Raw genomic sequence first — 27,790 nt, 5'->3', positions numbered from 1 at the left:
ATTGTTTTGAGAGAGCAATCCTGATTGTATGTGTCATTTATGGTGTGTACTTCCTGATGGAATGTTAGCCTAAGTGCAGGATATGGTTGTAGGGAGTCACATTGAAAAGGTGACAGCAGGAATACTAGAGAACAAGTATAATTAACAACAAAGATTATGGCTACGTCTTTATTCCTGAAATACTTGAATTTATTTATTTTTCACTCAATGATCATTTGTGTACTGCTTTCAGATTCTCAAACCCCTTACCCTTGTTGGTCTTAGTAGCAAGTCCTGATGCTTTAAGCTTGGTGCTGCAGTTTGGCTGCTTACAGATAGGAATAATAACAATAATGGATAATCAAGCTCTTGATAATCAAGCTTCTTTTAGTTTCCTGTATCTAGCAATTTTCAGGGTAAGATTAAAATGGTATAAAGTAATGAGAAGTAAATAAAATGAGTTTTCCTCATCTCCTTGAATACATAATGTTGAGTTACCTGAGGTGTAGTAAAAGCATGGGTGTTTAAGGTGCTTATTTCAATTTATACATTTGTTAAACACTTGCAATACCTTCATATTCAGGATTGCCTTGAATGGAACAATTAGACCAGCAAACAGATGTTCAGATAGAAACATACTGGATTCATATTTCTTAGAGTCCAGGAGGTAATTTTGCATGGAGATGCCTCCAGCAGCCATTATGTCAGTTGTGGGAGAAGTCCTTGCTCTTTGTGGCAAATTCTAGGACTGGCTGCTGTTTCAGACTATGATGTTTTTCTTTTGGGGATCTCTGGAGGGTGTTTCTCTCTCCCCAGTGCCAAGGATGCTGCTCACAGTCCACAACTCCAATTCATTGCCGCAGCTTGTGTGGAAAAACAGGGCCAGAAAACGTGTCCACACCAGTTCAGAAGCTTCTGGCATAATTAATGGTAGAGGAATGGAGAACACTAGTTTGGATAAAACTTTACTAAAATGTAGCTTTTAGGTGTGCATAGCCCTGTTAGGAGATGTGACGGTACTGTACTTTGAGAACTTTAAAACTTTGGCACAGAAGCTGGTTTTTCTTTTAAATAGTTTTCCCTTCTTTTTGCTCATCCAAGATACATGTATGAATTACTACCAAGTCTGGTGGTCTCCACAGGACCACTGATTGGAACTCCTTTATTGTAGAGCTTGGTGCTTTGAAGGTGAAGAAAACAATGTGCTCTATGGAACCTACTGTCTGTCTAAATTGAATTTTTTGTTAATGTCAAATCTCATTATTCTTTGTAAGTATGAATTGATATATACATACAGACTATTTATTACTACTTTTGCTCACTTACTTTACAGATCTGTCCTCAAAGAAATAAACTACGCCAGATTTTTGGGATTTTTTTGAGATTGAGATTTTCCAAATGGAAACTTTCTCACTGTTTTACCTAGTTTGTTCTATATTCAATCTCTTGCTGGAATTTAAATAGTAAACTAGAGCAGATGCTTCTTCTGTTTATTTAGAAATTATGAGTCTTGAAGATTTTGACTTCCCTAAATTTAGCTGTGTCAAAATTAGTTCTGGATGGTAGTATGGGCTCCTAATGGAAATTATGGAGGATTTTATCTCATCCCAAGAGATGCTTCACTTTCTCTTCAAAGTCTGCTTCAGTACCAGAGTCTGGCTTTGGCTAGATAAGTGGCTTTTTGGATCCCTGAAGATAGGGAGACAAAACCTGCTATTGGAGTCACTTTGATAGTTAAGAGATTGTGGTTATCTCTTGGAAATGCTGAAACAAACTTAAACAGAACTGCAAGTAAAAATGAAGTGTGTCAGTTTTTACCTTACAGCTGTTGTTTTGGTTTGTATTTGTCTGTTTGCTTGGATGATAACCTGGATGACTCTTTGGTTTATGCACCATGTTAATAGTGTCAGTAGAGTTTCTTAAGAATATCTGCTGACATCAATGAGGTAAAAGAATGCCAATAGGAGGTACTGATGCTGCTGTATGGAAAATGTAATTATGATTTTATTGCTGTGGAGCAAAGTTTTAGTTGTATTCATAGAGTCATTTGGGGAAGAAAGCAATACCTGCTTTTTTGTGGGTTTTTTTTTGTTTGTCTTACTTTTTTTTAAAAAAGGTTAAATGCATTTGTGTTGAACAAAAAAGGGGGGAAAATGGCAGTTTAAGAGACTGATTTTTTTTCTCTCTTTTTTGATATTTTTGCCATAGAGAGGCTTAATTTTTTTCATGTGTGGTAAGTGAGTTTGTGTGAATTAATTCAGTAGCTATGATCATTCATTCCCCATTCATACAGTACTAATTCAAAAGTATTAGAGACGTACCATTTAACTAACGTCTTGTACTGTATTCACTGGGAGGGGTCTTTGTTTTCTGTTCTAATTTATTATTGATCTTTCAGGCCCACAGCAGCAGAACTTTTAAAATGCAAATTTTTCCAGAAAGCCAAGGTAAAACGTTTAACCCTATGAGTAAATTTTGCTCTGCCTTTAAATCTATGTGAAATGTCTTCTTGCCTTGTATTGATTTTTAACTTAACAAATGTTGCTTTTGCAGAATAGAGAATACCTGATTGAAAAGCTTCTCACTAGAACACCTAATATAGCACAAAGAGCAAAAAAGGTGAGTGCATTCACATATTTTTCTTGACTAGTGTGGAAGATAAAGCAGAGACTCCTCAGTTGCCTTACATTTTTAGTTGACTAACTAAGCCATACTTTTAATTTAGCCCTTCGAAGATAGTGAGTGTTGAATGAATGTTTTCTGCAGCTTTGTTTTCTCTAGGAAGCCCTGAGGCATTTTGACTTCCTTTCTGACCTTGTCAAAATGATACATTATGTTTGTCCCACTTGATATTTTTTTCTCACTTCCTCTTAGAAAGCTACTGGTGAAGTAGTTGTGAGGAAGAAAGGTGACCTGCAAACACATAGGTTCATAAACTGCACAGTTCATGTCTTCATTGATCACCTAGGGGAAGGGTGAAGATACTTTAAATAGTATTTATTGAAAAGGGCCTGGTTCTTTGGATTATTTCAAAAAAGTCAGGTCGAAACCCTGCAAGAGTGCTGCTGAGTTTTTCAAACCAGTGGAGCCTTATTCTGCACGTGACAGAGTTAAACCCACAGCTATGGCATATGCTTGTATTTCTGTGGTGCTTTTGGCACTTGTATAAATGAGCTTACCAAGTCATACGCAGCAGAATAAAAAAATTAGTGACTCCTAACAGGTAAGTATTGTAAAATTTTAAATATGAAGCAAACTGCTGTTCGTAAGAGCTAAAAAAACAGGAATGAATGTAGACTCCTGTTTGTTGTGTGTGAAAAATTATTGAACTCCCTTTTCCCTTTCTTTTGTGACTTAACTCACCATGTCTCCTCAGTATGAGGTGCCTGCTCAGAGGCTGCTGAGCCTCTGCACGTGACAGACACAGTAGTGTGCTGAGTCCAGCCTTCTAAAAGCAGGCTTTGCTTGGAGCATATTTGGAGGAGGTTATTTTAGAAAAGGAGCTGTTTCAGCCTTTGTTGGCATGTCCGTTGCAGCTACCCTGACTGGCACTTGTACCATTTTCTGTTGTCTTTGGGGGTATTGGTTTAGTGTAGTTCTACAACACTGAAATGTTCTCACAGCTGGTGGCTCACATTTGAAGGAGACTGTCAGCAAGATCTGAGTGCTTCAAGTTCCTTCGAATCTTCTTCATATAGAAGTAATTTTGGGAATTCGTTGGTGGTGGGCTCTGAGAGGCTGGAGTAGGAAGGGCTGCTGAGAGGCTTTGTGGTAGGGGTGTCGTGCCGAGCAGGTTCGCGCCTGCAAGGGGGGAGGAGGAGTGTTCGGGGTTTGGCCGTGCGGTGGCAGCAATGCCCACACAAACCATAATCCATCTGGAGAAAACCCGTCCTCGGCTTCTGGGTTTGCCCCTCGGGAGCGCAGGAGGGATCCAGACACGGGCTGGTAGCAGGCAGGCTCCTGGCAGAGCCGTGCCTCCTCCCAGCTGCATCCCGGGTCGGCTTTAGAGACTGCCCGTTGCGCGTGCATGCGTGTACGTAATACTTAAATTTCTTTAGAGAACATAGCACTTGGAATTGCGAAGGGAATCCAGGATAGCCTGCCCTACACCACCAGATATAATTTTCTAAATTGCTTCTTTGACAATTATTTCTAATTTGAAAGAGGTGTGAATCTTATGAAATCAAAGCTATACAGTGGTGGAGACAAATTAATATGTCTTTAATTACATCATAAATGGGAAAAATATTTGGGTTTTGGCTACTGAAAATGCTAAATGATTTATATTTTAAAAGGACACAATATTAAAATTCATTGGGGATTTAAAGTTTAATTCACTTGTTAGAACTGTGCATGTAGCTGCTGTTTTAAGGCACCATAAAATATAAATGTACTTTAATAATAAAACTCTGGGGTTTTGATTAAAAAGCTTGTGTAAGCTGAGTTTGGTTGCTTAAACATTAACATGTAAAATGTCTAAGAGGTTGCACTTGGAAGAAGTAACCCCTGTAATTGAAAAACTAATATTTCTAGGGCAATAGATAGGAAGGAGCTGGTGTCATCACTGCTTAAATTATCTTCCATGGCACTTGCTGTAAAATGCCTATGACTAATGATCTGTAGCACCACTGCTAGTACAGATGTCAGATCTGCCCTGCGGTAATCTAATTTTTCTTCCATTTACCACATGTATAATTGCTTTGCCTTGTTGCCCAGAACTCCAGCCTCAGTTTAAACTGTAAATTCTTCTCTCTTGACATAGTGTTCCCACGTTTTGCTTCTGCCTTTATAGCTTATACTTGGCATCTGTTTTTTTCTAAATATGAATTCGGGTCTGTTTGTGAAATCCTGAAAGTAAATACACAGGTCTTGTATGTGTGAGGAAAACATTTGGTGCTGTAAAGATGTGTCCCGCTTTAAACCCCAATTTGATAATTGAGCAACATCTTCACTGTGTGTTTAAAATACTGCATAAAATTAGAATTGTAAGCTATGTGTTTATGCATGTTTCCCCTGTTCCATTGTTCCACTTGCTTTTAATTCTGCTGAACTTTAAATGGTGTCCTTCTTCCTTGCCCTAGCCTAGTAATTAAGGATAATACTGGACCCCTTACCCAGGAGGAGCATGTCCTGCCTCTTGCTGTGCAGGACCTGGTTAGATACATATTGGTACTGATCCACAGAAATTAGTGTTATACCATGCAACTTCTTACTGGCAATTCTGGGTTTCACTAGTGGGCCTGCTCACCTGTGAGAGCATTGCTGCCAGCAAGAAGAGCTGGAAAAAAAGCTGTGAGGAATGGTCCAGGCTCAGTATAGTTGGGTAAGCAGGGACATGCTCTGAATTCATGCTTTTGTCATTGGCATAAATGTAGGAGCCCTGACACCTCGTGCCTCTGCCTGGTTAGATGGTGTGATGGTAGAGCAGCCTGTCCCGTCCTGCTTGGATGTGGGCTGTGTTCACTGCTGCCATACAAACAGCCCACCAAGCATTTGTATATACTATTTGTTAACGTGTCCTGAAGTAGTTTTAATTTTGAACTGAACACTAAGTTGTTTCATTTGGCTTAGGACTGCTGTATTGGAAGAGAGCAATTTGAAATTTGAAACAGCTTTTAGAGTTCCACAGTCAGTTTTCAAACCTTGTCACACTAAAAAATTAATTATAACTCTAAGTACTCTGTATGCCTAAAGGCCCTGGGTCAATTTTATGGTTTTATAATCCTATTTTTTTTTAATTTTTTTAAATCTCCTGCATGACTGCCACATCTCTAAAGTGAACAGGGAAAAACATATATCTGCATTTCATTTTATTGCTGTCTGAAGTGCTGCTATTAAAAAAAAAATCTGAGCAATAATTGGGCTTGAATTCTATTTTTGGAATGGTAGTATTGCATTGTGCTTGTAATAGAAAATTTTTTCTGCTTGTAATAGAAACTTTTAACAGAAAACTTGTAATAGTTGCTTGTAATAGAAACTTTTTTTAGAGCTGAGAGTTTTGTGTTAGTGGGAAAAACCTATGACAGCATGAAGAGATTATTAGTGTGAGTGATAGCAGTTTTTATTATACTTCACTAAAAATGCTCTTATGGATGGGTTGTAATTCTAGCTCTTCAGTACAGCTATTTTAAGGTAATGGTCATATTTCATTACATAAGATATCATAAATCCCCTGCACTTAATGAGAAAAATATCATTATATCCCAGATTTCTTGGACAGCTATAACACCTCAGCAAGACATACATGTGCAGCCCTTGCTTCAGTAATGGATTTAATCTGATAGATACATCTCACCAGTGATGTATGTTAGTACAGCTGGACTCCAGTTGAATTGCAAAGCAGAGAGCAGCATGAACCTGAGCTTAGATTGTTAATATAATTGTATATTAACTTTTCTTTACAGTTTAAGAAAAGCTTATTTAAATAATATTGACATATAAAGGGAAGGGACATGGGTTATACTGGAACACTTTTTCTGGAAAGTAGTAGCTGAACTATAAATATGTGTTTGGCAATGTGAGGGAGGACCCTCCATTGCAGAGGATTAGTTGTTCACGTTATCCAGAACACTGCTACAAATTTAAAAAAAAAAAATAGTGGAACTGTATTTATATGGTCGAATATAACAAAAAAAACAAAGGAGAAATTGCCACTCACACCATATCAGGTAATTTTTTATTTTCAAAAAGTTGTTGGAAGGGAAATTTAGTAAAAGCACTTCTTTCAAGTGTCCAAATGTAAATTTGACAGTAGTTCAAGTAATGAGAAAGCAGTGCCTGCATTAGTGGGTAGTAGAATTGGAAAGTGTTTTAAGAGGCAGACACATGTAGCTGCACCAGCTTTGTTTTAACATTTCATATAAAGGAAGAAGACAGCTTAGTGTTTTTGCCACCATGAAGTTGTGCCATTAAATCCAAGGAATTTCATGCAGTATACGAGTTTGTCCATCTTTTCTTTCATAGGGTGCTTTTACCATCTGTGTGGTTGTTTGTGAGGTTGGATTTTGTGCCTTTTCAAATGGATCTAATTGTTACATAAAGAAGTGAGCTTTAAAGGAAACCATGGCTTACTTGAGTTCCTTTGTACTTCAAACAGCCATATGCATATCTAAGGTAACTTGGATTACTTATAATGGCAGAGTTATAATCTTGTACATGATTCATTTTAGTTGTTGAAAAGTAGCCCTGTTCCCTAATAGAACATGTATTCCAGTTCATGGGCCATCGTGGTTCCACTTCAGAATTCATTTTTGCAGTGAGTCCCTGTCTCTTGTGTGACTGCATTGATCTGCTCCTTAGCTGTTGTGTTGATTACCTGTTGACTTGTAACAGGTAATCACATCTTGAAAATGGACTGACAGGGGTTTGGTGTGTATTGAGAGCTTTTCTGCTTAGAGCAGTAGCTCTAAGTATTTGGCATTTATCAAAGCTGTTGAAACTTGCAGAACTGGAGGAGAATTCTCTTAAAAGTGCTGTTGAAGGAGTTGTGATTAAAGAATCAAGACAGGATAAAGGAAGTCTGGGTGTGTATGATGCTGGTGGTAGTCTTTGATCAGGGATTAAGCCTTGTAAATAAGCAGAAGATAATCCAATTTTATTGCCCTGTTTTGTAAGGATTTGGTTTTCTGTCGCTGAAAATGTGCAGCAAGGTTTTACCTGTTTACCCTCTGAGAAATTAAACCTCAAACATTTCACTCACATGACATCCAATACCAGATTGCTTCTCTTGGAGTTGGAATGGCTTCATAAGTGAAAGTGTCTCAATAGAAATAGTTTTTATTTAATAATTTTCCCAGTTTATAGGCCAAATCAATATTGTGTCAGTGCAGGCTGTCAATGTAGCATCAGCTGGTTAGCTTGGGTCACCTGACTGTCATGGGGTTTCCTTTCTGGAAGAGACAGCCTTTCTGCTTGTCTTTGTTCATGAAGATAACAAGGAGTTTTGGCAGGATGTGGAAGTGTGTAATACTTGTGATTTTGTATATTTTTGGGAAGTTTGTCAGGAAAGTCATGCAGGCGGATTCTCTAAAAGTCTGGTGGCTCAGAGGCAGCATTCCCACCTGTTACCATCTGCTTAAAGACTGATGGAATAGGTATGTGAGAATTTTTGCTTTTTTATGGAGAAATTAAATATTTAGCCCTCTCAGTTTAAAAATAAAAAAAAAAAAAAAGAGGGAGAAATTAAAAAGAAAAAGAGCCCAGGCTCAAGAATCTAAAGAAAGTGTAAAGTAAATATGTTTTCCTGGTTAGATCCTGTAAAGCTTTTACAAGTACAGGAGCAAAAAATATTGTGTGTGTCATTTGCTTTGACACACTTTTCCCCCCTGCTGGTGCTTGATACTGGAGATATTCTTGGAAGTTCCTGGGGTTACTTGCAAGAGAAGTACAGGTGACAAGGACATCCTTGAGATGGTGTTACCCAGTAACAGTATAGGGGACTTAATTTAGCTGAAAAGCTCTTGTCTCAAGGAGTTAAAATTATGTCTGGAGCTGAAAACGTCAAGGTTTCAACCAGAACAAGTAGATTAAGGCCAGCAGAGCAGAAAGAAGGTCTGGAACAGTAATAGTTCTGTTTTGCTCTGAAAAACAGCTCCTCGAGAAGGTTATTCAAACAGTGCAGCTGCAGCTAAAGGTAAAGTCAGGCAGTATGGGAAGAGAAAGGGAGTGCCAGGGATGCACATGCCGGCAGAGTGGGATTTACTGGCAGCAGAGGGCAGCCACATCCAGTGCCGTGGGGCCGGCAGGACCCAGCCTGCCTGAGCTCAGTCTGCACTCACAGGCTGCAAGTCTCACTCCAGCTCTGGGATTTCAAATGCTGTAGGCTGGTAGAATACATGCTGCTTCTTGATATCTGACTAAAATAGAAACACTGGGGGTTTTAGAAAATTGGATTTTATAAAAATTGCTGAACTGTGTTAATTATTTTCCTGTTAATTTGTTTATGACTTTTTTTGGAGAACTACATTCAAGTTTAAATTTGATCACCTTAATATTTGAGAGAGACCTTGAATAAATTCAAATGTCTTTCAAATCTGTGTGGGATGCAGAATGTGTATTATAGTAATTTCTCTTATGTACCTAAGCAATTGAAAACCTGGGAGAAAATAGAAAAAGGTAAAAATTAGAATTTCACCTTGACATGGTACTTTCAAGACTCTGAGTTTGAAAGTCAGAGTAATTTCTTATTTGAATTCTACAGTAATATACTGTTTTCCTAAATATTTCTTACTGTGTCTCTAATGCTGACAGTAAAACCCACCTTAAAATGAGTTTTTTACTACTGAATAATGAAAGCTCTACATAAGGCTATATTTGTCTTCTTTCTTGTCACCTTTGGTTATTTTAAGAAAGTAAACAGCCTGGATGATAAAAAAGCATGGTGGAACTGGAAAATGATGATTATCAAGGTGGCTCTAGTGATCCCTCTAGTGGAAAGTTTTCTAGTAGTGATTCACCATCATGATGTACATTCATCTGAGCAGCCAGGAAAGAAAGCTCTAAAGATCTGGATCTGTCTTCATCATCTTTCAGAGTACTAAGCTACTTCACCAATTTGCTGTATCTTTGATTTGCTTTCTTTGATTCTTGCCAGGTACCCTTGGCCTTGGCACCTTAATTTGATTGGAAGGGTGGAGGGAAGCAGGCAGGGAAAAGAAAGAGGATAGAAAAGAGCTTCACTCTGCATGTGTGAATTAGCCATCAGGTCATGCCTGTCAGCCATTTGGGATTCCTTGTGTTCCAGGCGGAGTGACACTTCTGTGGAACAATGTATCTCCTCTGCAAAATTAATTGAAAAGATCCTCCTGAGCGCAGGTACACGTTCATGCCTGAAAGGACTATTGTTAAAATGTGAGTGAAAGAATTATTTGCAGCTAATAATATTCAATAATGAAGTTTACATAGTGGAACTAATAAATGGAGAAATAATGTCTGAAAAGCAAAAATCATACTGAGTTACTAAATTTCACATTTCCCATGTGACAAGAATTTCAGCAAAACTGCAATTTCTCAAAGCAAAATCAGATTCCAATTTTGGACTCAGGCTGAAAGCAGAGATAGTAAGTATGTTGCAGTATTTAGGTAAAACCTCATGTTTAAGGAAAGCAGAGTTAGGAGTTCAGGGAATACCTGCACTTGTAAACAAGATGTTTTGGTAACAAAATAGTGTCTTACTTTGAGCCACATTTTGCTGTCTCTAAGCAGCATTATCCCAGCAATAGAAGAATTGTGAAGAGTGGAAAGGGGGGAGGGTGTTGGACAAAGAATCCCCCAGAGCAGGTGAGGACTTGGCACACAGATTCACTGGTACTTTTCTCATCATTTCCTCTAGAGGTGCAGGAATGTGCTCCCTCATCCTGTCTCTCTTCAGCTAATAATGGCTTTGTTTTCCTCTCACTGACAGCTACAGCTGCTCTGTATTCCATTTCTAAATTGGGAGCATAGGTAAGATTTCATGGCAGTCTTCTCAGCTGATGGCCATGCCCTTGGGTGTCACACTTGTCATCATGTAACCATGATATGTTTGGCTTATAAAAACAAACCAGTTCCATAAATATTTAAAGCAAATGGTCTTTTTTTTTTAACAGAGATCTGTTTTTTGTTGACTTCTGCTGTGTTATCCCTTAAAAAGGATGCTCTTCCAGATCGAGTAGAAAGCTGAAGAAATCCCGTTCAATGCAGAATTATCAGTCTCCTGTGTTCAGTATTCTTTCATGAGGAAAGATACAATGATCTTGTATTTCTTGACTTTAAGCTGCCAGTGTAATTGATTTCTCTGGGCGGGAGTATTCCAATAGTTTCTGCGTATGAGTGTGAAACACTGCCAATTTTACCTTTTTTTTCCAAGTAGGAGAAAAACAAAAGCCTAAGGTTTTTTTCCATGATGGTATTTGCACATTAAGACTGGTTTAGGAGGAGCGGACATTAACACCAAATCACTGTCCCATTAATAACGATAGCCTGCATAAATTGTGGTGAGAAAAACCAAAGGTTTGAATTGCATAAAACACATTCAGGTTTGCAGAAGTTTTGTGGCTTCCATCAGAATAAAAATAAGACTTCACATTATAATGAATTCAGAGGAGTTTAAGAATAGCCAGCAGTGAAGGGGTGGTTTTTGTGGTTTTTTTTGTTTGTATGTTTGTTTTTTTGTTGTTGTTTTTGTTTTTGTTTGTTTGTTTGTTTTTTGGCAAAAATGTGCTTACAGTGTAGGTGTCCTTATGCCAAAAGAACAGCGTTCTTTGACTTTAATATATATTGTAGAAAGTGACTTCTTTCCATTAACCTCAGGACCTAAGCTGTGATTAAAGCTGTAAAGTGTTTTTAGCAAAACACTTGGGCCAGAATTGAACACACAATGATAGGCTGATTTTCTTTGTTGCATTGAAAAAAAAAATAAATGCGTAGGGGTGGAGATGAAAATTTGGTTTCAATCTCTCCAGGACTCCATTGCAAATATTCAGTTGCCAGAGCTTCAATAGGAATACTTTAAATATTTCAGATAGTGGGAAAGTCAATGTTACTAGTTCAGTCATCTTCCTGCAGAAGGAGGAAAAATACAGTAGATGCATAATATTGCTCTTACTGACAGACTGGATTTGTAATGTAGTCTAAGATCATGTGTTGTACCATGTATGAAATGCAGTAATGCTTTATGTGTATGCACTGGTATCCCACAGTGCATGCTTTTTATTTATTTATTAACTTGTAGACACTGAAATAAAATAATCTGTAAGTGGGCCCAGTTCTTTTCTGTTTTGAGCAGTTGTGAATAAGGATGTAGAAAATTCTTAGTGTTCAGAAAGTGTTCATTCCCTTCGCTGTCACTTTACAAACATAAACTTGCAAAGAGATTGCAGCAGCTAAAGAATCAGTAATGAATAATAGATTCTTCTTTCCCCAGCCTCTAACATCTACATATAGTGAGCATATCGTGCCTTGAAGACAACAATTTATGTTTTGCTTCTCTACATTGTGGCCTTCTTTTCTTCAAGCCTTGGGAAATGTGGCAGCTTCTGCATTCTGCTGAATAAGTTCTCTCTCTGTCAGGCTGGGTGGGATTTACAATTGCCCTGTTCATCTGTTAACACACATTCTCCTGGAAAGCTAGTGCATGGTGTAATTGGTAGGAAATGTTAAATTATCTGTGTCCTACTTTAAAAAGATGGGGACAAAGAGTTCTGTCAGCAGCTTAATTTATACTTAAATCGTTGTGACTGTATTGAATTCTGCAATAAGCTTTAACCAGGAACAACATATACAACAATACTACTATTACTAATATGATGCTTAATATTCTGTGGTGGTCATGTTTTTTTTCACTCACTAATTTGTCCAACATTCTCTGCTTTAACTGATGGTCATAATGTCTTTCTTCCACAGCTGTGGTAATGTTGGCAGTCACTTACTAAGCTTTTCCTCCAAGAAACAGCCTTTGGTTGTACATTACAATGTTCTGAACTGCTTTTGTATTGGCTGTACTTTAACTGCCAGTCATTCAAAGTAATTTTTTATTCTCTGTGTCTTCTGACTTATGTGAAATATGTTTTCTAGTATGTGTTAATTTGTCTTGTAAAACTGAACTTTCATTGTTTTCTTTATTAGTGAAAGTTATGGTTCGGTTTAGTTCCTATTTGGAAGGATCATTTAGATTTTTAATCAGTAAAATTCAAATTAGGATTGAGCATGTTTTAATTTGTTTTTCTTTCCCTCTGAAATACTTCCTCAGAGATACACAATTCTAGTATAAGGAATTATCAATGTGTATTTTGGCTGAAGCTGATGGGGAAATTACATTTGTATGGCTACTGCATGCAATGTAACCAACTTACTTCTTATTTTTTGTAGATACACAAGAAGTTTGTTTAGGTTCCATGTTCTGTCCTGGATTTGCTTTGTGCCCTTGCATATAAATAGCTTCCTTTGTTTGCTGCTTTATTTCTCTCTGCAAAATGGAAGACCTGTGGTGGGGTATCAGGAGAAATATATAGAATATTCTCAATTGCCTTAATGCTGTTATTATAGGAGTGAAACGCAAGCATGCTGCCTGTGGTATCAGTCTGCTACTAGTATCTCAAATGATAGCCAGACCAGAAATTTAATCTGTTATATAAATTATGTATATTTCCATCCAATATCTGATACTAGAGTGAGATGTTTACAATGAACAAAGAGACAATTTATTTGCAGATGTGGTGTGCCACTTGTGCTCTTTCCTTCACCTAGGTAGGGTATACATGCCCCCTCCATATGTGACTGATTCTTTGTGGCTTTAACCAGAACTGAGTGATCAAAGCCAGGCTTGTTAGTCTAAAAATTGTGCGAATTATTTCACCAGACATTGCAAGTGTTAAGTACACACACCAATTAAAAAAATGTTCTAGACAACAGTTTCGCATTTTTGAAAGTTGAATACGTTGGGTACTTTGCTCTAGCTGAAATTGTAATTTCTTTCCTGTGAGCATGTGTGTTGGTGGGAATCAGTCTGATTGAAACAGAGTACCAGTAAACTTGTTTTCCTGCTTTCAGAAACCTCTCAAGAAAATATTTTATTTTAACATGGTTTGTACTTGTACATTTTGCTTTGTACTTGAGCCATTTGTTTATTTTTCTATTAAAAGGCAGTCTATTTAAAAACTTGATATGCACTCCTCTCTGCAAATGAAGCAAGCATCATTAAGCCCCATTAAAATAATTCTGTTTAGAATAAGTCTTCAAAACAACTGAAAATGGAAGCGGCAGAAGAAGATACTGATTAGTGCATGATGCAGTGTTTGAATGTGTCTGTAAATCAATATATCCTATTGTGCTGGAAAAGCATGGTTTTAGTTGTGGATGATGTCCTCTCTTAGGTTTGTGTAGAGCCATAAGGAAGATGCCTGTGCTGTTGAACAAAACCTACCCCAGTCTACTTGAAGGATAATAAATTACATCCACAAGCAGCAGGCAAATTGCCTGCTAGATTACCTTGTGTCTGTGCTGATCCCTGATGCTGTAGACAGTAAGAGCCCACTGATTGTGCCCACTGATTGCAGCTGAGGAAAGAATTGCTGTGCTACTGCTTGCTTTGATGTCTGCCTGATCCTCCTTCCCAAATACAAATGAGCTGCTTCTACTAAGCTTGGAGGTGACCAGGGTAAAATTGGTCCAATAGGAGCTTGGTATGGGAAGCAGGGAAAATTGTGCAGAATTTGTCCATCAAGAGATGGAGTAGGGTATTCCCTCAGTGTCCTGCATAGGCTTCCCCTCTTCTCAGTTACAAATGAGAACAAAATTTGGAGAAACTGAGTAGGGCACTCTAATTCAGTTGTTCAGGGAAGAAATGTAAGGGAGGAATATCATAAGGACTGAAGGAAACGCACAAATGTTGTGAGGTCTTCCCCCTCTTCTCTGGTTTAGTCTTATATATGCAAAAGGGAAGGGAGAGGAGCAGGTGGGTGTTTGGGTAGAGTGGAGTCTTCTTCCAAAACAGTGTCCATACACAAACAGGTATCTTGATGTGTGTCTGGACACACATCAAGATACCTGTTTGTGTATGGACACTGTTTTGGAAGAAGACTCCAATCACTCATACTATTGTGATGTCTGGCCAGCCAGCTCCAAATTGTGCTTGGCCTAAACCCAGTACAGGAATAGCATAAGTGCCCAGCTCTCTATGAAAATCTGCTTTGGAAAAATTGTATTAATGCCTAAATCACAGTTTCCTTGGAGGCTCGTGGTCTCAGACTTGAAGTGGTCTAGACTATTTTCATGTCATACATCTTGCTGTTATGGTACCCGATGGGATTTAGAAGCAGCTGGAATTTGTCCCATGCTGTATCTCTCTGCACATTATAGTTTGCAGCAAACCATAGGGGTTTAGAGCAGGGTTAATACCAGTTTAGTCTTTCTTTTAAGTTTCATTATGCTGAAAAACACCGTAATTTTTCTAGTCAGATTTTTATATTTAGTTTTTTTCCCCTGTTTTGTATTTTCCATCACTGCCACCAACCAACAGAATGTAGAACTAAGTTGATCACTGCTCGTATGATGCAAGGCATCAAAACACCACTGGCTTAAGGAGGTCAGATATTATTAGAATATGTTAGTGGCTCCTGCAGCAAATTAATGAGAGCACATAGAATAAAAATTGCAAATAATTGCTGATTAACCAGAACACCAATGAAGACTAAAGATGTCTGTATAACAGTAAACAATCTTTTGATAGGTCAGACGAGTGCCAGGTTCCAGTGGTCACCTCCATAAAACAGAAGATGGGGACTGGGAATGGAGTGATGATGAAATGGATGAGAAGAGTGAGGAAGGCAAAGCTGCTATTTCTCAGGAAAAGGTATCTTGTGTTTGTGCCAAGACATTTATACTCTAAAAGACATTCTGTCTTTATGTTAATTGTTAGTATTTCTGGATCTTTGTTGCATAAAGCTGCGTAGCTCATATCCCACTGCATTTGTTTTCCAGTCACGAAGACTGAAAGAGGAGGAGAACGCAGAGGTAAAAATGTCTATATCAAATTTTTTTTTCTTCCAAGCATTTGAGTAAAGGGATTTCTTTTTCATGTCTGCTGTTAACAATGTGAATTGAGGTGGGACTATTGTTCTGCAGCCTTGTATGGCAAGTGCTTGTGAGGATAGAGCTGTTATGCCATTGTGTCTATAACAATGAACTTCAGCACACAGTGGATAAGCTGGATAGGAATTTAAAAGTCATGTTATGTTTGTGCCCAGGAGAATTCATGAAGATAGGTATTTTGGCTGTTTTTAATGAATCTTTGCCACTAGATCACACTAATTGCTGTCTGTAAGGGTAATGAAGGTTGCGTTGGAGTAGCTAGAACATCTCCAAATAATTTTTTCTTCTTAGTATCTATATCATGACATGTAGCTTATAATTAAAATATTTCCTTCCATACACAGTAAAATAGTTCAGTACTGAAGCATATTAGATTAACTCAGAAGAATAAAATACTGTATAGAATTCCATGGCCCTGTACTAAGTGTGGGAAGCATTGCTGCTATAATCAATTGTTTAATAGGATTATGACTTACAGACTAAATGGTCTTTAAAAATGTCTGTTCATTGGGTGGATGACCCTTGCCACTTCACCTGCAATTTTGGATTCTCTGATTTTCATTGGTGTCAGAGAAATCTTCTAAAAGCCTAGCAGCTTCCTGCCAAATTTAGTCCTGTTAGCTCCTGTGATATTCCCAGTGTTTCCATTGCAGACCTAATTTACACAGCTCTTCAGCATCTCAGATACTTTATGTAAGCAGGGTACAAAAAAAGGACTTTCACCACATTTACTCTCTAAAATGTTGAGAGTTCTACTACTTGTGACCCGGTTTATTCGGGTAACTCGTAATAAAAAAAGTTTCTTATTTATGAAAGAGAAAAATACCTCTGCTTGAAGTCATCTTCTTGATTTTTGTTTCCTGAAATGCTCTAGAAGATGACTTGGAACTAAGACTAGTGCATCTTTTCACTGTTGGTGTGTGCCTTTTGGGTCTTTGGGATCCACATTCCTATATACTGGCATAACATGTCTGTTGAAGGTGCAGAAATAATAGTAGCTTGTATGAATGGAAGGAATTTAATTGAAGCGGAAAAAACCTTGCTCTCATTTTGGTGATTGTGAAAAAGAATTTTCCAAAAATTCAACAATGTTTACTGAAAATACATAGATAAAAAAATACAGATCTTGTGTAACTTTTTAAAAAGGGGATTGATACAGAAAACTGTTAAAAAAAAGTCAAATGAAATTTGTAATGTGAGGCTTTATTTTGGGAGGGCTTCTGAACCCTTTGTAACTTCTGAACAGGCTGTTCTGTGACTTGGTGACACTCTGCCAAGTTGGGTATGAAATCATAGTAGGGTAGAGGAGCCTGGTGCATTCAAAATGTAGGATACACACACACTTTTGCTTGAGACTTCATACAGATTTGAGTTGAGAGCTGGGAGGATGTCATAGTGTGAGGGAGGAGTGATAAGGTGAAAGATATCAGTGTTCCTGATTTTTCTCTGTGGAAGACGTCTTCTGAGCTTGATACCTGCTTTGATGTGCTGCTAGGTCCTTGCATATGGGTAGATGTAAGACTTCCTTAACAACCAAAATTGTTACACAAAAATAATGTGTGTAGCAGTTTGGAATTCTTACTGTGTGCATATTATTCAATAGGCAATTGTTGCTTTGGTGCAAGGTGGATTATAAGCTCCTACACTCAGTGCTTTAATGCAGGTCTTATGTATTACTTGTTTCTCTGTAATTGAAATATGGGAATTTTACTGGTATCAGCTATGTTATAGCCAGTGTACTGAAAGTGTTTAAAGAGTTTCTGAGAGTTAGAGAATGTGTTAAATATTCTGTGCTAACTTTAAACTGCTAGCATGGAAAGTTTTTTGTGTTTTTTTTTTTTTCCCCCTTTGGCATCCTTTACAAGACTTTTTGCTTTTTTTTCTAATAGTCTCAGCCTGCTGTCAGTGAGGAATACAGTGAAGTTCCATGTGCAGTGAATCTTGTCTTAAGATTAAGGTAAAAGATTCTTCTATTTATTTAGCTGTATTATCTTGATCTCCCTCATTACTTTCATAATATTAACATAAAATCAGTGCTGAAGTGTATAATCTCCCAATATGACCAGTATGAATAGTGTTTCTGTGACTAATTGCTGTCTTTTAATTGCTTGCTGAAATAGTGTAAAAAGAAAAGCAGAATATGAATGTGTCTTCAGGCTAAGTGTACCCTTCATTAAGTATTTTCTTTCTTTTTTCCTTATAATGCAGAATCACAGTGAGAAGTTTTTAATGAGTTTCTTTCACACTTCAGCAGTCAGCCTCTGACAGAAATAAACCATAGCTGTATTACAAGTTGCCTACTCAAAATGTTTTTCACTGGCAAGTTTGATCAGCCACTGTGGAGAAGAGATGGGTATTTTAGAAAACAGATACAAATATCTTGTCTGACTTAAATTTTTACTTAGTTGAAATTAGTCAGATTACCTTTAATTAAAATTAGTTTATAGCTAAGGTTTGAATTGTTTAAATATGCAGTCTAGTTCTTGGATAAAACTATTTCTTCATACGGAACTTTGATAGCTTTTTATGTGTATGATACCTTTTTTAATGTTTTTTCTTAAAAAGCTTATTACCACTCAGTTTAAAACTTGTTTACATCCAATTTGTGTTGACAGGATATCTATGTGAGGTTGTAAATTCCTAATTATTGCTATGGAGAAAAGTTAAGTGTTACTGTTTTTTATGCTAACAAAAGCATGAGAAGTCAGCAATAATTTGAAAATTACAACCAGTATGTTTGAAATAGCAGTTTTATGCATAACAAATACCTTTAAAACAGTAGCATCAAAAATTGTTAGTGTCCTGGTTCCACTGTTTGTAATAAGAAAAAAAACAATTACACAGAATGATGCCAACTTTCAAAATCTATTTTCTTCCCTTTTTTTTGGCTACTTTTCTAGTGGCAGCTGCCAAAAGATTTGCATGGCTGCCAAAGGTTGTGTACAAAAGAGAGGATTAATGAATTTTATTGTGGGGATAGGAAAGACTTAGAGATTATTTGGAATCATTTTAGTTGTCCAATTTACATAACTGCCCAGTTATGCTATCAATATTCTTTTTCATCTCTCTGCTGGCAGGTAGATGAAACCATTTACAAACAGACCAATTTGTACTGCTGTGTGGATGTACCAGTGAAGTGCTTTGGTTATCTATAAATTATCATGAAACCCAGAGAGTGATTAGCTTCTTACCCAGTTATGTGCAGTGTTGGCATATTCAGAGGGCAAACATTTTAGACCCACAAGTTTAGTGAAACATCAGGAATTATGCTTTCAGTTTTCTGCAGCTTTTAAGCCACAAATGAAGGAGGACTGATCGTGGGAGACTTGAGTTTCCAAGCTCTTGCACAATGAATTTCTGTTCTTTTTAAGGATCCTCTTTAATTCATGACTGGAAAAAATTCCCTCTCCCTACCTTCTCTAAAAGCAAGTCCATAGTAATGAGGTTAATTTCTTATATTTATGAACATATAGGTGGTTGTTGGTAGAGAGGGACGAAACAAGAACTTCTGGTTTAGGAATCAGAAAGTTTCCATTAAACAGAAAAAAATAGTCTTGAAAAGCAGATATTCTCTTGAGCCTGGGAAACACTGTTGGCAGCGTTGAAAAAACCAAGAATCTGATGAGCAATTTTGCAGAGTTTTGTTAATTTAACTTTCCTGCTTTTGAGGGAAGAATGCTCTGTAGTGCAAACCTCTGTCCCATGTGAGCTCTGGCTGTGTCTGGTCCCAGTGGTAGGAGGGGGTAAGAGTTACAAATCTTGGCACAGACTTTGCTTCTGCTGGCAGCCTGAGCATGTGAGTAGGGAAAGAGCTAGCACATGAGCAGAGTGTGTGTGTGTGTGTGTATGTTTGGGGGGGAGTGTAGGGGTGTGGGCTGCACTAAGTAACACACTTTTCTTTTATTCAGCACTTTGTGAAGGGCTGATTTGACCATGAGGGCTACAAGCTGCCTATATCTCTGCTCAGCAGCATAGATTAAGAGACAGTATTTAGAATTTCTGTATATTTGCTGATTTAAAGGCAAGAGTTATTTTGCTTATGGAACATTGACCAAAGGTCAGGCAGCCACTGGCTGACTGTAAATATTGTCTTCAGCAATGTACCTTTTGGTAGCACTTGAGTTGTGCTTCCTGTTCACCGTTGACCCTCTTAACTGTTGAGACTTTGTCATGGAAGGTGATGCAAACATTTAGAGCTTTTTGAGCAGAAATAACTTAGTATGAGGCTCAGGAGTATGGACCATAAGGTTTAAAGAGTAGTGCCTGGGGATTTGGGACAGGGTAAAGGGTAAAGAGATGGGCAACCTCTAAAAGGAACAAAAGGTGGGCGGGAAGAAAGTGCTCCTCTGCTTTATTCTTTTTTCCTCTTCTACAGTGAGGCTACACTATGACAGCCCATCGCATTTTAGATGTTAGCTTGCTTTTTTTTTCCTAGCAGTATGTTCGAGAACAAGGTTAATAGTACCCAGGAAAATTAGAAATTGCTTTCATGAAGGAGGAATTCTGGCAGAAGAATCAATGCATTTCAGTAATTCTTTACCTGGGTGGTCAGGTTCTATTATTTTTTTTCCCAGTCACAGCAGGGTTGGACTCATTCAGTAATTCAGTAGGGTGTGCTAAATTAACATCATCCTCTGTTTACTGCAAATGCCTTGTTGTGGATCAGAAACACAACTTACAGTCTGAAATAATCTTTGAAGAATCCCGTGGTACTCTTTATACAAATGGTGGTATTTAACTCCCTTACTCAAGGGAAAACCATCCAGACTAACTGATTTATCTGTTCTCACCTTGTATTTAATACCTTTCTGTTTTCATAGTTTCCTCAGTGCGGGCTAACTTGTCAAAAAATTCTCTACTGTCAGGGTTACTTCATTGGCTGGAGACAGCAATTTCCAATTTTTTTTCTATCTTTTGCAGTATTGTGTCTTGGAGTACATTGCCACAAAAGGGAAATTATCAGCAGGCTGTTTTAGGTAATTCCATGCAAAGCTCTTGAAAGGCTCTAGTATTAAATGCTTAATACGGGCCATTAGTGTTTTAAAGCTCTAATGTAGTTAAGAGACCGTGATTGAATTTTGCAATGAGCTGAAAATACTGCTTCTCACTGGCTGAATCTGTTACCACAGTGTGTAACTCTGACTTAGCCTGAGCAATTGCCACTTTGGAGTGCAGATGTTTCTGTATCCTTACCCTCAAGAAGAAGTGGTATTTGAGAGTAGGGAGGAATGAAATCTGTAATCCAAATTTGTTTCCAGTAAGGCTGTGAACACCGTGTGTCTCAGCAGCAGACCCTGGCAGGAACCCCACCAAGAGAGGCCAAGGCAATTGTCTGTGATTGAGTCCTCCACCAGGAAAGGAAGTGGGGAGGAATTACCACCCTGGATTTGAAATTTCCAATCTAACCACCAAGCTGCTGCAGTTACAGGTTTAGGAAGGTCACTATTAGAGGGTTTGACTACTTGAATTAATAACAGAGATATTTCATGTTAAATTAGGAGACTTGTTAATGGTTAATAGTTAAGAATTGAAAATTATCTGAAGCAATCTAAAATGGTTAAATTAGCTCCTATGACAGGAAGATCATTTATTGACAGTAATTTGGAATGTCCCAGGACCTAATTTAATACCGTTCCTGCACACTAGATTAATTAAGCCTATGGAAGAATAAAAGGGGCAAATGGAAACATTTTACTGGCAAATGGGGTATTTCTGTTATTGCATATCTTATTTAAAATAAAGTGTAGAGAAAATGCTAAGGCAGAATTGCCTGTAATGTCACTCTATTACTTGCATGTAAATGTTTGTGTGTATATATAATAGAAAAACATTTCTTCTGCTAATGTAGCTGGAAACTGTGGCATTTGATGAGTTCTGAGAACTATACTTCCTGGGGATCTGGACAGACACAAGTCCAAGGAGTAGCTGGCAGCAGGCACTGCTGCAGCAGAGTTGTTAGGACTTGAGTCAAACATGATTTCCTGTGTGTACCAGGACACAGGTAATGAGGTATCACTCACTTGTTTGAGCATGAGCTCAAGTGCTCATCTTCCTGCTTCTATGCTGGCCTGGTTTTTTGACCTCTTTCTTACAAAATTAATTACATGTAAAGTCATAAGAAAAATGTACTTGGCTGAAGGTACCTAGTAGAGCTACTCCTGTGTTGGCTAACACCTAAGTTTGAAGCTTACATTTATAGGAATAAACCCCTAAGGACTATGAACAAGCAAATCCCAAAATCTGTTCTGGCTAGGGGCAGAATGAATTTGGTAATTGGCTTAGTACCATAAATCAAAGTTCTCAATTCTCATTCTGTTTAAAATATTTTATAGGTTTGTTTTGGTATGTTAAACAAAAACTTCCATCATTTCAATCTCTTTTGTAAGAAGTGGGGCTAATGTATATCTTTTCACCATCACTTTTGCTATTCAAGAGGCTTCCCTTATTCTGTTACTTGTTTAATGACAAAATCCACAAACACGATCCCAGCTGTGGAGTAGATTTGCAACTGTAAACTTCTCTATAGTCTGGGAATTGATCCAGTTACAAACATCATAAGTAAAAACATTTTTATGATTCTTGAAATAAATGTACCCTTTATTACAGCATTGAGACGTATTTTGCTGTCACATCTAAAGGGTTTGTCCTGGGAATCTGGGAGGTGTGGGGATGTGGTTACTGAACTGAATTTTGTTTTCATAGCATGGAGATTTCATTTAAATACCCTGTATAACCATGATTAAGACATGGCTGAAATCAGTAAGCAGGAACCTTTGATTAAACTATTGATTTTAATCCTGCTTTTTCTTTTTACATATATTATTTCCTTCAAAGCTTGCTTCTTAAACGTGGTAAATATTTCTTATTCACTACTTAGGGATGGTTTTATGCCTTGCTGTATTTTTATTGAAAATAAATTAAAAATTGAAAATTTACTTTAATTATGACCTAGATAATCCTGTATGCAATTGCTACACCATCACTAATTCATAGAAAAATGGTATTTTTTAAAATCAAAACAATGTAAAATTTATAATTATTGAGTCAAGGAATTAATATATTTTTTCTGCTTATTAAATTTAGGTTATCAAGAAGATTTGTATGTCTAAATATTTAAATGGAAAGGAATTAGGCTTTTAACCTGCACAGCTGAGATTATAAATTATGCAGGAAATTGCATTTGGGGATGTTGCTTATACTGAAAATTTAAAATCACTAGAACTTTTTTTTTCCATTCTGCCTTTTATTTGGTACTATTTGCAAAAGAAGAAAAAAGGAGAAATAAAAAATAACAATAAAACCTTCTTTATGTTAAAGGAAACAATTTAAAGCTTGAATCAATCTCAGTGTTAAAAATAATTTTATTTGTATCATTAATGGCATGTACATTACTTGTCAACTGTAATAGAGTTTGCATTTTGATTGTTCAAAATTCAATTCTAATTATATATTTTTCTAATACTTTTAAAAACATTTCTTTTACCCTGAGAGGTCACACTCTTCCATCTTCATCCATCTGCTGTAGAGATGCCTGTGAATGTGGTGGTGTAGTACATTGGGCAGGGCTGAAACCATTTGGAATATTTTTTTGTCTGTTCCCACTTAGTGGTGTGGTTCTCCATCTTTCCCCTGGTAGGGATGTTCTGGGGCTGTGCTGGGTCCCTGTAAAGCAGCCAGCTTTCAGTTGGTTGGTTTGTGACTTCCGATATTTTTGAGGGGAAGGCAAAACTTTAAGTGAACTCGATTTTATTTATTTTGTTTTGCCCCACAATTGTCATTGCTCTAGTGGGACCAGTGAATGGTCACAAGAGGTGGACTGGGACACAGGTGTGACAAGAATTTAACTTAGGAGTAAACTTTTCTGGTGAAGCTGATTTACTGTAAAGAGAAAGTTTGTCAGGATGAACAGATGAAACCTTTGAAGATGTTAAAACAAATCTTAGGCTTTTTTCCATGCTTCCCACTCTTTTTGATAAGCTAGTCAGGATCCATGACTTTTAGATGCATGATATACAGATTGTAATTTTTGTGGTGGCCAGGTGTCTTTCTGCTTTACCAAAAAGTCTCCTTTTGTTTGACAGTAATATACTGACAGGTAATCAGCACTGTAAAACTCTGAGCCAGTGGGATTAAAAGGATGCAGACTTCCAGGCAGTTTTTGATTCAACATGATTAAAACTTTCTTTGATTTGGATAAAATCAAAAGTTTCTCTGTGCCTTCCTTTCAAAGCCTGTTTTGTGCACCGGGGAATTACAAGGTTTTATTTAAAAACTCCATACACCTGTAGAACTTGCTATAAGTCTTTTGTCTTGATTTCATAATTAAATTCACTTTTCTAGAGCTCTATTCTGAAACACCCCCAGCCTCCTGGCAATGATGGGCCTTTCACGCTTTCTGATTTAAGGAACTGACATTTTGCTTCAAGCATTGTGGCTATTTTTCAATGCTGTACTTGAAGAATTTGTCACTGGAATACCAGGTTATAATCCCTCTTCTTGCGCACCAGGCATGCAGAAGCATACAAAGCAAGGCTTTGTTTGCTTAATCTCTGAGTTGCTCTGGTATTTCTTGTCAGTCAGGCAGATGGTGTATCACTTCAGTCCTGCAGCTAATGCAGGTTTGACTTCCTTAAAGTGTGCACTGATCAATAATATTTGGTATCAAAACATAGAGAGATGCACTCAGAGTGGATAAGTTAATTACAGGCAAATCCAGAAAGGCAACAATAACCACAATGTGCTGTAATGTTTAAGAAAGTGATCAAATTATGTGCATGTTGTCCTCTCTGTTATTGTTCTCTGTACTTAATTCCAGTTCTTTCTAGGAAAAAGTCCATTTTAGATCACTTCTGGTTCTACCAAGCATTAAGATATTACCACATTAATAAATTCTAAGTATAATTGTGTATTCCCTTCCTTGTATTTCAAGTACTTGTTAGAAACTGATGCTTTTCAGAAGTTAAATCTTTACCACTGCTCTTAAAAAAACTTCTGTGCTACTTCACAGTGATTTCAGAGGAAAAAAACCTCATGATCAATATTGCCATCTCTGCTGCAAAAAAACTTGATAGCTTTTTGCCAAAGTTATTCTCACTGCTGATGTATGAGAGCAGGTAGGAAGTGTGAATTTCAAAAAAGATGATGCAAGTGAATACTGCTTTTCACTGCCTGTGCAGTGAAATGAATCAAACTGAGGCAAAAAATATTGTTTCAGAATTTGCTGCTTGACTTAGCTGGAAATGAACACAGCAAGTCAAAAAATTGAAAGGTTTTTAATGTTCTTCTGATTTAGCTTCTGGCATCAGCAACTGCAGAAAGAGAGAAGCAGCATATTTTGATATAGATATATTTATAATGTCTCTAGTTCTAACATTTCTTTGTCATAATATGTACACTTGGGGCTGCAAACCCGTGGATTGAGAGAAAGGACTTAATGTATATATGTCACTTCTAAAATGTATCAGTTTTCTTGTGTTTCTTCTGTCACACATTTTCTAAGTTTCACTATCATATCCCATCCATTTCTACTGGATGGAAAGTACTCTAGTTTCTTTTGAGTCTTAAGCAATTTGGACCTATCTGCTATGGATAGAAGTGTTGTAAAGACCCCTCCTGAGGGAGGAGCTATCAGCTGCCCTGGAGCCTTGGACAGTGTTCCTTGCTGATCTGATTGTGACCATAACAATTCTCTTGGCGGCTGATTTTTTAATGGGCACTTGCCTTTTCTGTATTACAAGTGGCATAGAGACAGTAAATCTTTAACAGGTAACTGCTGCTGTCTCATTCCACCAGCTTATCAGCCAAATGACAATGTTTCATTTTGGCATTATGTTTTCCACTCTTGAAAACATCATTTGGCTGTGCTTTGCTGTTAGTGTTGCTGCTACCTCTTGATGTGTACTGATTAACAAATATTTGCATCGTCTGAGGGATCTGCTCTTTACCCAAGATCATGTGATGATTAAATAGTAGTGGCATTTTTTTGTGTAATAAACTGTTGAGTTTTATAACTTGATCGTGAAACATGATATATTCCATGTATTTCCTTCTTCCAGTGATATCTATAGAGGGAGGTAAGTTGTAAACTCATAGAATTTTTCCAGAACCACTGAGGTAAAGGGTAAGGTTTTGCTGAACTTAAAATAATTATTTGGGACCACATTTTATTAATACAGAGAGATTTTAGTCCCATTCTTCTTGATGGGAATCTGGAAGCAGAAGAGAATTCAAACATCTCTTTTGCTCTTACCAAAAGTTAGCAGCTATGCCTTTTCATTTAATTTAGAATGGACCTGAAGTAATTAAAAGTAAGTAGAGCAGAGCCATCTCCACAGTGCTGAACAGGCACGATCTGCTCTTGATAGTATGGTAATTTGTAATGGAGGAGCCTGGGTATTGATTAGTAAATGACAGCTGAGCATGAGTGTTAGAAGTAAAGGGGTTTACACAAGCACGTGGTGAATCCTCAGGAGGCTAATGCTTCTTTACAAATGCTCTGTTCTGTTGTGTTTATATGATCCCACAGGAGCCTTCGAGTTCTGGGTCACAAAATTACATTAAAAAGCCTAAATTCCTCTTATTCCAGCTTTGGTTCCTCTGTGTGCATAGTATCATGACTTCAGAAATCAAGAAGTGGGGGCAGGAGCAGGAAAAAAGTGAACTGTGATTTCTGTTGAGGTAGGAGAGGATTCTCACTTGCTCTGCCCTAGATTAATAGCTAAATTCCACAGCTGAAGCATAAGAAAATTGTAAGGCAGACAGCATAAATGTTTAGAAGATTGAGATTGCCTAACCTCAAATATGGGATGAATGAATTTGTTAACTTGTTTATTCCAAGATTTTATTCCCTCATCCTCTTTATAATATTGAAAGTAAATTGCCAGTTTGTATTTCACTGTTGTGTGTATATTAACTATGTACTGTAAATAAGGTTGAAATAAAGTTTTAATTAATCAAAACTGAGAAACAAGTACTGCGAATCATCAGTATAGGTATTCAATACTTGCAATTCTGCTTTTAATAAAAAAATACAACACCTGTGAAGTAAGCTAACAGTGTCAAAACAAGGCTACATGGGGGAACTATGTTTATCCTGGGCTTTCTGCTTAAGCAGGTGAAAAAGAAAAGTGGGTGACACTTTATTGAGAGAAGGCAGATGACCTTTTGAAATTTGAGTGACATTTGGTGAGGCCAAACATTTGTCTCTCCAGCATTTTTTCCAGCAAGAACGAAAATGCAAGTAAAATTTCTTTTAAACAAACCTGCAAACCCCACTCTGCTGTGCTTTTCCCCTCAATTATATTTCTTGCATTGTATGCACTAAGATCTTTCCCCAGAGATGTAGAATGAAAATTGGATGAGTACAACTCTAAGATGTACAACCCACCTACCACTCTGATTAGTCCACTTCATTTTGATGTGAAATTCTGCTTTCTCTGCAGTCTAAATGAGCAAGTAATTTGAATTCTTCTGTGGTTTTAATTACAGCAACAACTGCAGTGAGGTAGTGCAAATGCCAAACTGCTCGCCCTTGCTTCTTAGGCTATGCTATCCTGTTTTTTCCATTCTAACTTTGCTTGGCAGTTTCAATGCAGTTCAAATTTTAAATGGTAGGAACAGCTGTGAAATTTTGTACAAGTGATATAATTGTTATTTTTATTTTCTAATTTTTTTTTTTTTTTAGCATGTGTTTTTTGTTAAAGCACACTGACTTGGCCAGTGTCATTAGTCCCTGATGGTGGGGAAGTTTCTGTCCTGGTGGGAATAGGACTTATTAGGAATATGAGGAGGGGGAAAAACTGACTAGTGAAGGGTGCCATGTGGCACCACTGTTATGGTGCTTTTCATAAGAAAGTTAACATAGTTTTGGTTAAAGATGAGCTTATTTCTGGTTCTAGAAAAGAATACATATTCTGCATTCTTCTGTTGCCTCTTCCACTCATGAGTCAGCTGTGGTGGTTACCATCCTGTCAGTATCTGCATCCTTGGACGCTTAGCTCCCTACATCAGTCTTTGGAAACCACATGTGATGATTGAGTAGCTGAAGTCTGAAAATTAGGCAAGCAATGCAGACACAGAATGTGGATGTTCTTACACACCTGCACACACACATTTCTTTTGGCTTACCTTGTCTGAGAATTTTTTTCTTACATTGGGAAGGAAGAATATACACTTATTTAGCTGTGGTAGGATGCATCTCATCCAGGAATACAGACTCTCCCTCAGGGCTGTATGGAAGTTGCTG

The 27,790-nt window shown here is 37.4% G+C and overlaps 1 protein-coding gene across 4 annotated transcripts in view; it reads left to right on the top strand.

Moving 5' to 3' along the window:
- STK39 (serine/threonine kinase 39) overlaps nt 1-27,790 on the top strand; it is a 75,187-nt gene that overhangs the window by 25,986 nt on the left and 21,411 nt on the right. For all 4 annotated transcript variants that reach the window (XM_059853038.1, XM_059853035.1, XM_059853037.1 and 1 more), the window contains 5 exons: nt 2,378-2,426; nt 2,533-2,598; nt 15,185-15,307; nt 15,436-15,468; nt 17,436-17,503. In XM_059853038.1, the coding sequence (XP_059709021.1) occupies nt 2,378-2,426; nt 2,533-2,598; nt 15,185-15,307; nt 15,436-15,468; nt 17,436-17,503 (339 nt within the window). The remainder of the gene's footprint in view (nt 1-2,377; nt 2,427-2,532; nt 2,599-15,184; nt 15,308-15,435; nt 15,469-17,435; nt 17,504-27,790) is intronic.

The sequence above is a fragment of the Haemorhous mexicanus genome, chromosome 8 (assembly GCF_027477595.1).
Source record: "Haemorhous mexicanus isolate bHaeMex1 chromosome 8, bHaeMex1.pri, whole genome shotgun sequence".
NCBI classification, from domain to species: domain Eukaryota; kingdom Metazoa; phylum Chordata; class Aves; order Passeriformes; family Fringillidae; genus Haemorhous; species Haemorhous mexicanus.
Note: the sequence above shows the minus strand (reverse complement) of the source record. Positions and strands in the feature narration are given on the sequence as shown.